The following is a 16055-nucleotide window of genomic DNA, read 5'->3' as shown; positions in this document are numbered from 1 at the left end:
CTGGATTAAATCCAACTTTGTGCCACCCAATATTTGGAGCTTTGGTAAGACACGTGCTTGACTGCTGCTATAATTAAATCTGCCTTAAGCATGCTTTAGTTTATGCCCGGTTCACCTACAATGCAAATACTATCAGAGTTTGTTACCACTCTGCCTCTCTCCCTTCTGAACTACACCAATGAGTGGAAAGAAACAGTACAGTGCTGTTACACAAGAGTCTCCTCTCTGTAAAGCAATTTTTGGTTTTAAATACACAAGCACACTCTACTGAATGAATCTACTGAGATCTATCTTGTCTAGTTATTAAAGGTGAAGTCACAAAACAACTCTGCACTCTGTACTTGTGAATTCTTGGGGTTTCAAAACTGGTTGCATGCCTGTTTTTGTCAGCTATTTCCAAATCAGGCCTTCTGGCTGAAAAGTCATCCTAACGCTTCCTTCTTGGGCAGAATTGCCAGAGAGACACAATTTAAAGAAATGAGGAAGAGAACTGTGAAGGTTTTTTTTCACGACGGAATTCTGTAGCCATGGGCCAGCATCAGAATAAATCTTATTAAGGAGTCCAACACATTTTCTGCAGCATGTATTTTCCATATCTGGTAAAAGCCTGGCAACTAAAAGGGAAATAACTGCTTAAGCACAATTCAGAAGACTGCACAGCAGTGACACTGCCCAAAAAATCAGGAAGAACATGACAGTTACAAAGTGTATTATTATAATTTCATCTCATGTAGTGCTGACAATAGTCAGCAGTAACAGGAAGGGAACTGCTGAAAAAGCACAAGTGAGGTCACCTTTTTCTGGGTACTATTTTAAAACATCTGCAAAATATAGATGAGGCTTTTTAAAGACTGTAAAGCAGGGAGAGGGGGTGAAAGAATTACAGATGTGTGACATAAGGAATAAAGGCAAACGCAGTATAAAAGAGAGGCGGGGAAAAAAAGAGAATGAGGACAGAAAGTAGAATTCAAAGGAGCACGTGCTGATGGGCTTCACATTTCCAACAGAAAATTTGACATTTGTGTCCATACAGTGTGTAAAAGGAGCTCTTAGTTACTAGCACTGCATTCAGGAAGGAGACAGCAGAAAAGAGTGGTATCTTAACTGAGCTCAGTTCTAGGTATAAGATTAAAATAAAAAAAAAGAGGGATTCAATTTCATGTCAGTTCCTGGCAGCTGCTCAGCATTCCTTATTATCATAGCCCTGTTTGCTTGTTGAGTGCTGATAGTGTGCCAGAGCTGTGCTGTGCTTTGGAGTGCTTCTGAGATCCTTAACTCTGCAACTCAAGACCAGATGGAAAAACCTACTTTTGAACACCATTCATAATGCCAAAGTTTAACAAATAATAGAGTGTTACATTGACTTTGTTTGGAAAAAAACTTAATGGGGGGAATAAATCTTATTTCTATTGCTTTTGAAGCAGACAGGAGTTAAAAATAAAATCACCTATACCATTTTTGTTTTTTTCTTAATGACTACTAACCTTTTAGCTGGTACCTGAAACTATAATAAAGTTATTCTTGTAACTTCTTAATCTCTACATTGAAAACATTTTCAGCAAATGCACTGTACAGAATTCTTTACAGAATTATGATGTAATCATAATGTGTCAGTAGCTATGAACACCCGCACATCACTACCATGTTACGGATGCTGTCTGGTACCATCTACTGAAATGCTTCAAACACTCATCTTTTAACAGACAACATACTTTGAAAGATTCAGTCATATGCTTTGCTGTTTCTCCCGAACATCCTCCAGCCGTGCACTCATTCTGACAGCCCTAGAAGAAATAAAAGCAGAGGAAATCAAATTCAATGCACATTGCAGAAAAGGTGATACACAGATTTTATTGAATGATCACTCAGACTTTGTCTTCAGTAAACATATTAGCAAGAACTTTTTGGTAGTTTCTTAGCACAACTTTCCAATTTCTAGGGTTTTAGTTTTATTTCAGTTGCATTATTTTGCATATCTGTATTTCAGGGCTTTATAGAAGAGACAATGTCTTAGATTCGATTATTGCTCTGAAGTGTTCCACAATGATGTGGACACCGCCCCAAGTCTTTCATTCAAAGCTGAATAAATAGATGGTGCTTTTACACAATTCCATCAGATCCCAGTTTCTTTACTAAAGCATCCACCTAACAAATTTGCTTTTGCCTTTTCCCAGAGAAGCCTGAATAGGCAGAATGGAAAAAAAAAAAAAAAAAGAAAAAAAAAAAAGAAAAAGAAAGCATTGGTTTTGTGAAATCCTTCATTAAATGAAGACAGCAATAAGGAATGCTCACCTGTATAAATATATAACCAGAGTATTTTGAATTATCTACTATGTTGAGCTTAAGGCTTCTGCCACTGACCATGCTAGAAAGGAACGAAAAGTAGTGATAGTTCTAGGCATCCTTCTGCTCAGCAGCAGAGGGGTAACACAGACAGGTGCAAGCAACTACCTAAAAGCAAGATCCCCAGTTTCCACAGCATCAGGCTAGCATCTTTGTGGACCCTCCTGTGCTAGCTAGACCTTCCTTGCCAGTGGCCAGTAAATACATATTACACCCAACAGCATGGAGCAAAGGATAAAAATACACACCTGACAGCATTTCTTGCTTCACAGCAGCCTTTAAAAAAAGCTGGAAAGGTGAAGTGGGGACAAGAGGTTTGGGAGAGGGGGGAAGGTGCCAGGACCAAGACCATCTCGGGGATGGGCCATGAAGAGGATGGCTAGGAGGATGGCTTAAAGGAGCACAACTGGCAAGGTGGAGGGGATGGCAGAGGCAAAGGCTAGCTGCTGAGACTAGGCCAGGGATGAGCATGGGGAAAGTCAGGCTGGTCAGGGGGGCTGCCTAAGGGGGTGAAGGAAAGACAGAGGCACTAAGGGATGTTGTTGCCGGGACTGACAGACAAGGGGCTTTCAATCCTACAAGGGGAAAAGCCCTAGCAAGAGCCTGCACTGGCTGCTCACCACTTGGTGGCTGCCTGTTACCCTGCCACCCCTCAGCCTTGCTGCATCTTGGGTGGGAAGTCCCAGCCCAGGTGGGAAAGCCTCAGGTCAAATGCATAATCCCCTGAAGGAAAGAGGTGCACAGGAAACCCTTCATGGTCAACCTGTGAGATCCCTGCCTCAAGCTCTTAATCAGGGAGCAGCCCTCAGCCTACAAGGAGGGATGCACGTAGGGTGGATGGCAGTGCCAGGGAGACACCAGCAGCCACAGCCCTGCAGCAGCCACCAAACTATGGGGCCAGGACTGGGGCTGCATGGCTCACTGGCTGCGAAGCACGACACACACAAGGCAAGTATCATGATTTTTTTTCCCCTCTGCAGATCTTGGGGATACAGTCATTGGGAATTAATGAAAAAAAAAGCCTGGTATCTTCAGTGTGCCTTTAACAGATAGCAGGCTTGCTACCAACAAAAGGAAAAGCAAACTCCCAACCACAGCAGATCTACTTCCTCTCCCCACCCCCAATGCCCCAGGGAGGCCATAACATTCCTCCTGCCTCCTCTCACCATCAGCGTTAAGGCTTCTGTTCCTTTTTTCCTAACCCTCCACATCGAGACACACAACCACAGCTACAGGCTCCTTCCTAGCAACTAAAGGAGGATCTGCCAAGAGAAATCACCAATCTCTTTACAACCTACCAATATGCTTTACCTTAAAACCTTATTAAAAATTACTTTTATTTGCCTTAAAGCTTAGGGTTTTTTACTCCAGAAGGACATCTTTTTGGTGGAGTGTTCAATGGCATTCAGTGTCAGACCCTAGCAGGACTAAAGTGTTACCCAAACTGAGGGCCAGTCTGAACTGTATAATAGATCCTTGCTTTCCCTGTAATTCTTCAAACATTTCCAAATTCAGTGGTAAAATCCCAGAAGACTTTCAGGACACCATAAGTTTACAATAGTTAAGTATTCTGCTGATTAATTAAGCCAACTGATTTTTCTTTGCACTGTACTGAATTGGGGGTACTGATGGGGCTCTGAGCAACCTGATCTAGTTGACGGTGTCCCTGCTCACTGCAGGGGGGTTGGACTAGATGACCTCTAGGGGTCCCTTCCAACCCAAAGCATTCTATGATTCTATGAATTAGGATGGAGAGTGTACTGGTTACCAGCTAACAAGGATGGTAACTGCCAGCTGTGGAGCAAGAATTTCTCAAGCAGCTCCAGCTCCATTTCTGGCTTTTGTCTAATATCTAGTATGAAAAGTTGGATTTTCTAATAATAATTACCGGTGACAGCAAATACTGACAAATACTCAACCATTGTGCTTCAGTTTCTTCCCATCTCTGCTTTATGAAGTTGCACTAAAGCAAGCATCAACACAAAGAGGACGGAAGCTGGATATAGTTTAATAGTATAGTTTAATATTCTCTTTCATGGTCTTTAAACAGATACAAGACTTGTATGTGAATTTCAAGCGTGGACCACCTACAGGAACAGCCCCTAGGGGCTTGATCACATTGCCCTTCAGTTCAAGGTTCCCACTGAACTCAGTGAAGTCAATAGACTATTTTTTGGGCATATGCCACAGGGCCAATCCTGTTCTCCATGAAGTCATTATGTTTTACAGATTTAACTCATATTTAAAGCAAGTAGCTAACTGCCTTTGTTAACTGCACCAAGATTAAATAGAGTTAATCCCTCAGCACTAGAAAGACATACCACAATTACTTTCTAATTGATGGAGTCATATTTTAATGGCTTCACGGCTTTTAAATCTGAAACGTTGTTAAATGCAACAGCGAAAATTACTCCCTGGTTTAGTGCCAGCATTGCCAAGAGAGATACGCCAAGCATAAATTTGCCCTTTGTGTTTAATAGCTCGGTAGATTTAAAACTGCATCCATGAAAACATTGATGTTATCCTAAAGATACATTTGAGCCACTGGGTCGATGTCTCCTCAAAAGTCACTCAAGTTTGTATAAAGTTGTTATACAATTACACAAGCCTGACAGTATTTCCTATGTTATGGTGTAGAGCTAACATTTTATTTATGGTATATGTAACTGCTTTCTCCAAATTGGAAATAGGACAGTATTTCACAATTTTCCTTAAAAAATACTGAAATTGCACATAGATTTTATCATTACTGTAAAACCTGTATGAGAAAAAAGTGTAAAGGATTACACTAGATTAAATTTTGTTAAAAAATGGGGTTTATATATCATCGTATCACTGAGAAACGCTACTAAAATACAGACTTGGTGATGACTAATTCTGTCTTTACTTTTATAGAAAATCTCAATGCTTTAATAATAGTCATTGCAAATCCTTTAGTATTTACAGAAGTAATCACAATATACTCAGTTGGAGAATATTGCTCCCTCACATTAGTACTTACTTCCAATCTAACTCTTACGTAAAGACGAGGTAAGCCTTGGGGGGGGTTAGTCTCCTCCCAACAGGTGAAGGACCATTGTGTGTGTAACACTTACCAGCACTTTTGGAAATTTTGTATTTAATAGCTGTCAGAAGTTGCACTCTGCTAGAGCTTGCCCAAACCTGAACATGCAGCTCCTGCATTTGGTCCTCAGACATACGTATTTTCAATATCTTTTAGCATCAGGGTGATTCAATCAATGCCTGTTGGCTTTCCCTGCTGTCTTTGGCACACCTTCTCTGACTGCTATTCTGTTAAAGGCATGAGACCTTGTAGCCAGAGTATTGACCTGCAAGAGCACCCAACCAACTTCACTATTACCATTTTGTCATGCCTCTATTTATGCTCATCTTTGAGGGTATCCTCCTGCATCTCACAGCTTCTTCAAAATAGATAATCTACCTCTTTCATGCAGTCAGATCACTCGTCCTTCAACTGAAAGGACCTGCTGCCATGAAAGTAGGCCCGTCTGCCCTTTAAAATCCCTAGACATCCTAGACTACATGAGTCTGCCTTAGTTTCTCCTATGCCCTCACACTTGGTGGCTTTTGAGACCCAGTGGTAGCACCAATGTCTCTGTTCTCATTTGGGATTATCTGTTCTATAAACTGTGATTCTACCAGATCCTTTGTCAAGCTCTTGTTCTTACGTTTTAGTTACCCCATTATCGCACAGGCTCATCCTCAGTTATAAAATAGGAACTAAAGATTATCAGAAGCTTTGTCATTGTAAACTTAAGCTGCAAACTGCACTTCTTTAACCTATGGTGTATGACATTATTTAATTTTAAAAAGGCACCAGTTCTCAAAACAAATCTGCAATTACCTCTACATGCCATGTACTTTGTCACCCTTTTTCAAAGAAATCTAATTCTTTAATCAGTTCTGTGCTCACTTAATTTTCCCTATGGTTTGAGAACTCTTCTCACCACTGGGGAACAGAAAACTTTCCCTAGTGGAAAGTAGGAGTAAAGAAATAAATTACAAATAATTTCTACAGAGTTCACACTTTCAGCTAGGAAATCCTACTGGCTGCTTTTCAAAACAACTCAAGATCTGCAGTTTCACAAAATCCTTATCTATCTTTTTGGTTTCACCAGTGCATGCTTATCCAAGTCAGCCCACAGACAGCCCTGATGTCTCCACTCTGAGTGAGAATTTCATCAACAGCACCAGTGCCCTGGTTAGAGTACTACCAGTGACAGGGAACATCTGAAACCCCAGTTTCATGCCCATTAAAGAATTGCAGACAGTGCTTTGCTGGCAGGCATTGGCTATTCATGGAGGATGAGGACCTAGAGAAGCAAATAAGCCACAGACACACAGCTATGGCTGCATATAGTTCCTTTTACTGAGGCAACCCCATCTCCTGCTGCGCAGAGAAACTTAAAACCAAGACTGTCTTGGAGCAGTCATCAGACCCCAGGAAAGATGGAGTGAGAGTTTCCTCTGTCAGAAGTCATACGAAAAACAGTTTTCAATGAAGAAAGTCCTTTCTGAGGTATTTCTCCAAGGTAAAACAGTGTCTAAGTGCTTTTTCCTGTGCTTGCTTCTGGCTACTAAGTGTTTAAGAAATATTTCATGCTCTAATTTATACTGGAAGGATAATGAAAACAGAATCTTATCAGATTTCAGGAATCCAGCAGATCAATAAATTCAATACATGACTTAAATTATACTATGGTACTGCCTACAGGCAAGCCAAATCAGGTGTGTGATGACAGATACTTCAGCATTCAAAGCCATACAATTCAGAGTTGCCGTTCTGTTCCGGGTATAAAATAGAGTCCAACGTGCACAAATGCCACATATTCTGTGTATTGCTACAGTCAAATAAAACAGTTCCATGACTTCAAAACAGTTTTCAACTGCCCCTAGGAAATGTTAATACAATTTGGCAGCCACACCACATTAAAGATTAATTTGCAGGAAAAAACAGTAATGATGTTCATAGCTTTAAAAAAAAAAAAAAAATCCACCCGCTGTCAGACTGAGAGAGAAATTCGGAATATAGCTGTAGGGCCAAGTCACATAATACTATTTTTAATATCAACTGAAAAGATGTTTACTTAACGACATTTATGAAAAACTTCCAGAGCTGAGGAAGCTCATTTATGGAATCTAATAGCCAGGCATGTTTACCTCAGCTGTCATGGGAGTAGTTGCACGATACAAAAATATTTTAATACTGTCTTTATAGTGTATTTATGTGAATGTGAACATACACATATGTATGTGTTACCATGTAAGCATCAAGTACATTCACTGGGCTGGGTCATTTACATGATAGCATGGCATGCCTTATCCACACACCTTCTTTTAAATCTACTCTTCAAAATCAAGACAGAAGAAGCAAGAAGACTAATACTTAAATTGCGTCATTTACATGATAGCATGGCATGCCTTATCCATACACCTTCTTTTAAATCTACTCTTTTCAAAATCAAGACGGAAGAAGCAAGAAGACTAATACTTAAATTGTATTTCTAACCTCTTGTCAAGCCAAACAGAGATCTTCGAGGTATCTTTGTTTGTTAAGTTGGAGCACTCTCCATGTATTGGCTTGCAGTCTTGAATAATGAAGTCAAAGAACACATACAGCACAAATCCCAGAGCAGCTCCACTGATACACCTCAATGTATGCACAGAGCAGCATGAGGGGGGGGACGACAGCCAAAAAAACAAAGGCAAAAAAAAGGACGATTCAGCATACGCAATTTCAGTGCTTAGCTTTTTACTTAGTTTGCCAACAATTCTCATTTGTGTTGCTTTCTGTGCTTCCAGTACATTTCTTTAAGACTACTCTTACTTAACATATATCTGCCCTGATGCCTTGTCAGCTGGGCATTACCACCTTACTGTGTCTGCTTGTTCAACCTTGAGCTGGCACTAATGTCAGTTAAACAGTGAGGCAGCGTAATAACAGTATACAATAAAGAAAAATACAAGGCAACTAGCATGGTAGAAAAAGAAAGCTTCCACATTATTTAATGTTAATTTTGCATCAGAGTGAAAGCATCAGGGCTTAGAACGTATAAGAGTTTATCTAAGAAAGATGCACTGCATAAAGTAAGGTTGAATTTAAATAGTTTATCATTAAATTAGTCCAAAAGACTCTGCAGGCACTTATCTTCTGGCTTGAGGAGTTTATTTGGTTTAATTTAAATAGTTCGAATAAAACTGAAATATGGTCCTCTTCAAACAAGTATCACTGTTCTTATTATGTTTGAATAAAAGACAAGATTATATGAGCACAACTTATTGGTTAGAAAAACCTTAAAACAGAGAATATAAAGAAATGGAAATATTCAGCTAGTCCATCCAAGATTCATATTTAGTAATATTTATAGCTATATCACAACTCTAAAAGCAGACCAAGTTGGTTTCACGAGATTAAATAAATGCAGGACAATTTTGCCAAAGTCAAGTCTTTATAGTCAGCACTCAGGTGAGAAACCTCTCTAGGAAGTAAACTCTCTAGGAAGTAATGCCAATTTTTTGACTCAGTGCTTAAATTAATATTTGAATGAGTTCAGTAATGCCTAACCTGTTGTACAAGAAAGCCTGTATCAGTTCACCTCAAAGGTAGCAAGGCTAGGCAAGGTGAAGGATAACTACTTCTGAAATCCAAAAAGAACGCGTGCTTGACAAACTGGATTATGAAGAAGGCTAAAGGGAAGAAAAGAGTTCACCAGACATAGAAAATAGATTAATTTGCTGTAACCAGATCTAAGGAGAACCTGACCAGGGATCTATTCAGCTTCAGGCTAAAATTATTTTGCCAGATATTTCAGAAAATTTACAACATGCGCTCATGCAACACTAAAGGCTAAAGTGTGATCCTTCCCAAATGAAAAATATTGAAAACCTACCACCCATCTCATCCAATACAGGACATGAAGCAGCTGTACATCTCTGCGTGGTGTCCCTTTATTCAATAGTTAGTTCTGTGTTAATACATTTCCTGCACAACCATACAATCCTCCTTCCTATTGTCTTTACAGAAATAGGCAAGTACTCTAAAGAAATCCTCTTCGCGAATAACCTCCAAAGGCAACGTGCTTTAACCTTGATTTCTAAGCCCACTGTTCATACTGTTCTTGTTTGTTTTCCTTCCTATGACCCTCTTGTTGCTCTGTCACTGCCCAGTGCCATTTCCTCTGTCTTTACCCTCTTGCTCAGTTCACTGACTCTTCCCTTCCGATTGAGGGAAACAGCCTTGTACTATTAGGGGAATAGGCAGATGACCTAATGGAGCTCTTCCATCTCTAACTCCTATGAACAGTGCCTCTAAGTGCCTCTTTTGTTGGTTTGTTTGTCCGCTCTAGCATTAATTAGGTTTTTAACAAGTGCTTTGTTTGCTAGAATGGCTTAAAGAAAAACATGTTAAAGCAACCAGCTGGAGGATCTTATTGACCTATAAATTCATCCGCCTGTTTTCTAACTAGACAGTATCTCATGGCTATGTGATATGGTTATTGCTCAAACAAAATACATGAAAATTCTGAAAGTCACCATGGTTTTACTGTGTTTAGGTCCAGTTCTTATTGATATGAGATCTTTTACATCAACCTGGCAACAAGAAAGGGTATAAATGCTATTACATACTTTCCCTTACCACTGTAAAAGGGCTTTGCTGTTAACCACAAGGAAGCTTGTGTTCATTACATTTCCTCTAACATTTCTCTTTGCTCATGTATTCGATGATGCCAGGTACTAAATTAGCATTTTAAGATTTTATAGTAACACTAACCAGAACTATGGGATGCATTTTTAACTGCACTGTTAAAGCAGCAAGGATGAGCCTAAGCACAATAAAAATTATTCTGCTTATTTTCCTCAGGATTCAGTTATACTGGCTATATTTTTTATCCTGAGACAGCTGTACAGGTAAAGTACAGATCTGATTTAAAGATGCATAAAATACAGCCTAGAATTTAGTTGTGAAATTCCTTGATGGTGGAAATTACACACAGATCCTGCAGCTGATGACCAAGGCAAGTGGCTTCATGGAATTACCAAATGACAATGCCAATAACATGCAGAAACAAACAAAATAATTGTCTGAAGAGTTACTGAGGATTTAGAACTGAAAGCAGACAATTTAGTGCAGGAGACTAAAGCTTCTGCAGTTTGCAAATAAATCACTGTAGACTCCTAGGGAAAAAAAAAAAACAAAACCAAACCACTGCACAGACAGTGATGGACTCCAAAATGAGAACTGACATGCTTAAAGAAAAGAGCTAGCAAACAAATACCTGCATTTAAGGACAAACTCCTGATTGCAAGCTCCTTCACAACTACAGTGGAACCAGATGAAACACAGGGTCAGGCCTGAATGACTGGCCTGTATAAGGGATCATTTGTAGCTATTCTCAGAGTGCTTAGACCGTGTCCCATTTAAGTCCTTTTTGCACTGGAATAAAGGTTTACATAAGACGCTGAGCAATAATGAATCACACACTGAAAACAAAAGCTCTGGGGAAAAAGAAAAGCTTTTGGAGAAGAAAGGAGTTACTTTTTTTCACCACAAGTTCTGTATACAGTCCCACCAGAGATAATAAAACAGTAACTTACACAGCTGGCTTTCAAATAACATGAAGTACAATAAAATGTTATGCAACTGTGCATGTGGTTGCTGGTCTGTAAAGGGCAGACATATGTTGGCTTGATATCACATCTAGCCCTGATAACTTTGCATGGCCTATTAAATTCATCACTAAGTACCAAATGCCAGTGGTGCAAAAGCATAAGCAGAATGACTTTGTTTTGTGTTAGGCTGCTAGTGTGGTTATTGCCTGTTCCCTGCTTCCCAAGAAGTTTAGCTGTTAAGTGTCCAACAGATGAAGCTGATAAAGCATGGCAGCAGCTGTCTAACCTGGGGATCTGAATGGGCTCAATACTGCAGGTACGCTCTGCCTGGCTAGTCAGAGGAGTACTCCTTATGAACGTGCTTCTCTACTATGTTGGTCTTTTCAAATGGCTGAGAATAGTCCCTGTTTTTTGCTTGCAGGCAGAACTGTATATACCTAGATATGCGTTATGCCTCGATGTTTGGCCACAATGCTGCAGAAGGACCCAGACTTGAGCTTTCAAGGCTTACAGTGGATTGAGTTACCTAGTAGGTCTCTTTAAATGGGTGATGCAAATCAGAGCAGGGAAAAAAAAACCCCAAAGACAGCAAGCTTTGTCTAAAGGTGTTGCAAATACTGCGCTTTATCTTGAATTCTAATGGTGGGCTGGTCAGTATGACGCTTGCCGTTATTTCACTGTTTGTTCCAGATAAAGAACTGAAACCTTCATTATTTACAAGCTTTAAACGAGTCTTCTCACTGTAACACCTGGAGGCCTTAAAAATTAATACTGGCTTTACAGTCACACCACCTAAGTGAAGGAAGGTAGAAAAACCCATCTCTTCTACAGACAGGAAATTTAGGCATAGATTGTTCCATTGGCATACCTCACGCTGGCTAGCAGTTGCTTCAGAGCATTCACTGGGAGGTGGACAGGTACCAGAATAGGGCATGCACGGCTCCCCAGGAACTAAATCTATACTTCCTCTTCCTTATAGAGACATATCCATCAGATGCATTACAGTTCTTCTCAAAGAAGAACAAGTGTAAATGATTGATGTGCTTTTGGCTGTGTACTCTACTCACAGCTATGCCCTATGCAAACTTCTTGTGTAACAGCACACAGGTGACGGCTGCAAAGACTTGCCTATACTAGCTCCAGTGGGTTTTAAGCCTGGCATAATTGGTTTGAAGTAATGGGAGATCTCTCCCTGGAATTTACCAAAGCCAGGGTTATATCCTTGTGACATGCCTTTTTCTGTGTGTTCAAACAGTGCCTTAATTTGATTTAACTGGACACAATTCAACAAAGTAGAAAGGAAGTTGAAGTTTTCCTCTTGATGTAAGAGGCACTAGGAACAGAGCTAAGCCCCAGGGAAAATCCTTGGAACCTGTTTGAAGACAGCACCTACAATGATGTTCGTGTTCGTTCAAATTAACAACAAACTACAGAGAGGGAACATATTTGCATGATAGAATATGCTAGGAACTTCTCTTGTTTTACAGTCTGTATGAGTTTCAGTGGGTGCAACGGAAGGTAGTACACATTAGCCACCACATCAAGTAAATGTAAATAATCCTATGGAAGCTGACTAACAAGCCAAGAAAAACAGAGCACAACTACAGTGCCACACGTTACTTCCTTGAATGTAGAAAAAAACGAAGATAACAGCCACAAGAAGCTGTTTTTTTCTTGATGATGTCTGCTCAAAAGAGGTAAAATACTTTAAACTAGTGACAAAGCCAGATACTCCACCTACTTAGTATATATTCAACTGTGTAACAACACTAAGACAGAGAAAAATCACACATTATAACACTCCAAAATTTTGAAGTTGCGTTGAAGTTCAAGGCCAGGTTGGATGGGGCTCTGAGCAATCTGATCTAGTTAGCAGTGTCCCTGCTCACTGCAGGGGGGTTGGACTAGATGACCACTAGTGGTCCCTTCCAACCCTAAACATTCTATGATTCTATGATTCTATGATTCTAAGTTACCCTATGTGTCCTTTCTAAGTATCCTGTGAGCAAGCCCTTCATCTGAAATCCCCTATCATTTGTTGACAGTGCCCAGAGCAAACTGGATCCTGCCCAGGGAATTTGAGAGCAAAATAGCACTCAGCACATTAAAAGTGGCCTTGAAAAAGTATGGTCACAGATGAGGTATTTGTAGACGTGTCAGCATTAAGCACACATTAAGCACGAAAAGCAGAAGTCCTATGCCAAAATTATAGCATGGTAAAGGCCATCACAAATCAAGACTGATACAGGCTCTATGAGAAAAATGATAACTTTGAAATACTAAGAAATGGCACTAGTAATGAAGATAATAAACAGGCCTATGACAAGTAATGTAGGCTTGTCCTCTTACAGTTAAACAGCCCTGCTCAGCTCAGTAAATCTAAATTGACAAATGACTTATTTATAACACCCCCACGAACCAAGGGTTTTGCCCAGCTTCAACCCACATGAATATCAGTGCTCTTGACTAGAATGTCTCTGTCATTTCTGAATTTATGAAGCTAACCTTAAGCATCTTAAAACAGTTTAGAAGTGGATCTGATTTGTCTACTGTTGAAATCCAGTTCCCCTGGAAATGACAGAGCAGAACATTAATTTTATATGTATGTTGCAATAAATATTTTGCCTAACTGACATGATGAAAACATTGCTGGCTACAGCAAAACCACTTAGAAGATGATCCAAGAGGAAACAATTGTAAATGCAGCATTTCCAGCTCAATGGAGAACCAGAAAGGAATGCTGATGTTACTGAACTTCTATCTCCAGGGGTCAAGGAGAGAACCAACCTGTAAATGCCAAAAATAATCTCTGAAAGGGTGTTGAAAGGCAAAGGATAATATTAAAAAAATGAAGCTATTCTAATGGTACAGACACTTGTCCATATGAAAAAAAAGCGTAGACTACAGAATTTGTCTTTGTATTCTATAAAGCACTGTGTAAATACTGAGGATGAAGCCTGGGGCTGTGGACTGGGCCACAGCACAGGACCAGATTCAGAAAAAAGCACAGCTGTGTTAGAAGGGTATAGAAGGAAGAAAAACTGAACCGAACCAAATACAGTCAAACCACCCAACGGACTTGCTTTATGGTTACAGAAGCAAAACACTTCCCAGCATGGGAAACTTTGTTTCATTTGTCTCACAAACTGCACTTCTGTTTCCAAAGTCAGTTAATCCAGTTTAAGGCAGTCTGCAATTTAGTTCCCACACACATATAAATAGGTTACAGCATATCTAACAGCCATACTTGCTTAAAAACTAAAATGATATCCTCGTGATGGACAAATGCCTCAAATACACGAGCATGTGAATAAAATATGATTTTTTTTTTCTGTGTGCATGCATGTATATATGCAGCTGTACAGCTGTGGCAAAAATTGTTGCTGTGTAGAGACTGTATGCTATAATACCCTATGCTACAACTGCTAATTCACATTGTGTAAGGAATAAACTTGGCTCACATTACACTTTTGTACTAGTACATAACTATTCATTTTTTATAGCTTTCACCCCCTATACTTCAGGCGATACTTTCTGGCAATGAGGAAGGGTTTTTGTTTGCAAGTAGGCACTGCCACAGCATAGGGCAGGATTTGGAAGGACTTAACAGTTTTGACTCTTAACATTAGCACTGACTGTGACCTTGGTAATTTGATGATCTTAATAAATCTTGGTGTTCTCTTTCTCAAAAATTATTATGGTACTTCTGTAAAAAGTACAGATCCTATTAAAAAAATTACCTATGCTTTGATTCGTCCAGGATAAAAAACTTCACCTCTCTACCTGTTTTATCAAATTTTAAAATCAGGGAAGTAAAACCTACATCTTGCATCTGGTAAGAAACTTACTTAACAACTAGCCTGCTAAATATGTTGAGGATGCTGCAAGTATGAAGATTTGCTATGAAGTTTTATTTCCCACATTGTTTTAAGACTTTCCTTTATTTTACTGGAGGGTGAGAAACTCCATGCATCAACAGAAATTATACTATTATTGCTGATTTTAAGTGGACTTTATGTGTTTTTTAATGAATTGTGTGATGCTATGCAGTTGTATAAAATCTTGTGAATTAATAATTTTGTTGTAAGATTAAAATATACAATATTGTATGGTATATGTATATATTATATTTAAAATGTAGTAATTTGAAGTTCACATTCCAGAAAATGAGAAAGCTCTCCTTTTTTTCAGTGCTTCATGTAGTTTTGCCAGTGTTTTATTTATCATGTAACAAAGGAAAAAATTACACCGTTCAGAAAATTTAGCATCAAATACTACAGAAGTGAAAAATACTAGACAGAACTTTTTCAAAAGTTCTAAGAGTTCTAACAGTGCATTGAATTTTATTTGCAGTCAGTTGCATTGAAAAGAAGTAAAAAGAAGACCTTGTGAATTCATAGAATCACTTTGGTTGGAAAAGACCTTTAAGATCATCAAGTCCAACCTTTAACCTAACCCTGCCATCCCATCACTAAACCATGTCCCTAAGCACCTCATCTATTCTTCTTTCAAATACCTCCAGGGATGAGCACTCTACCACCTCCCTGGGCAGCCCATTCCAGAGCCTGACAACCCCTTCTGTGAAGAAGTTTCTCCTAATGTCTAGAGAAGTTTTTCCTAATGTCCAAACCAAAAAGAAGTTGTTATTTTTAAAAAAGCCAGCAGTATTATAAAAACACCACCCTTAAGAAAAAGATATTTGAATCTCTGAGATACTCCCTTAACTTGCGCTTGACATTAGTAACTTCCCTAGGAGTTTTGGCATACCCCTTTCCCTTCCCATGGCCAGTGCCTACTGGCACAATGATCCTTGTTTAAAGAATTAACCTTAAAATATATGGTAAGGAAAAAAAAAAAAGTCTAGCAAAACCAGGGTGTATTCTGATTATGAGAAAAAGTACTAGCTTGGCTCTCTGATGTGGATGGGGAAAGTAAGTACAGTACTTAAAAGGAAGGTGTTGAGAGCGTAGGAAGCAGGTACTGTCCTCTTTCCTGGCTCAGCGGTAGGCATGCTGATGGAGTATTGATAAACCTTACCATGGATCCTAATGAGGTAATCATTAGAGGAAATTAGTGGGGGG

The 16055-nt window shown here is 39.4% G+C and overlaps 1 protein-coding gene across 1 annotated transcript in view; it reads right to left on the bottom strand.

The window, feature by feature from the left end:
* The window catches only part of BCAT1 (branched chain amino acid transaminase 1), a 64182-nt gene that overhangs the window by 43206 nt on the left and 4921 nt on the right, over positions 1–16055 (bottom strand). The window contains exons 2-3 of the mRNA XM_035888504.1: positions 2293–2365; positions 1713–1784 (exon numbers count right to left, since the gene is read on the bottom strand). Coding sequence (XP_035744397.1) covers positions 1713–1784; positions 2293–2365 — 145 coding nt within the window. The remainder of the gene's footprint in view (positions 1–1712; positions 1785–2292; positions 2366–16055) is intronic.

This window comes from Egretta garzetta, unplaced genomic scaffold (assembly GCF_000687185.1).
Source record: "Egretta garzetta isolate BGI_Z169 unplaced genomic scaffold, ASM68718v1 scaffold81, whole genome shotgun sequence".
Lineage (NCBI taxonomy): Eukaryota > Metazoa > Chordata > Aves > Pelecaniformes > Ardeidae > Egretta > Egretta garzetta.
This window is presented reverse-complemented; position numbering and strand designations above follow the sequence as displayed.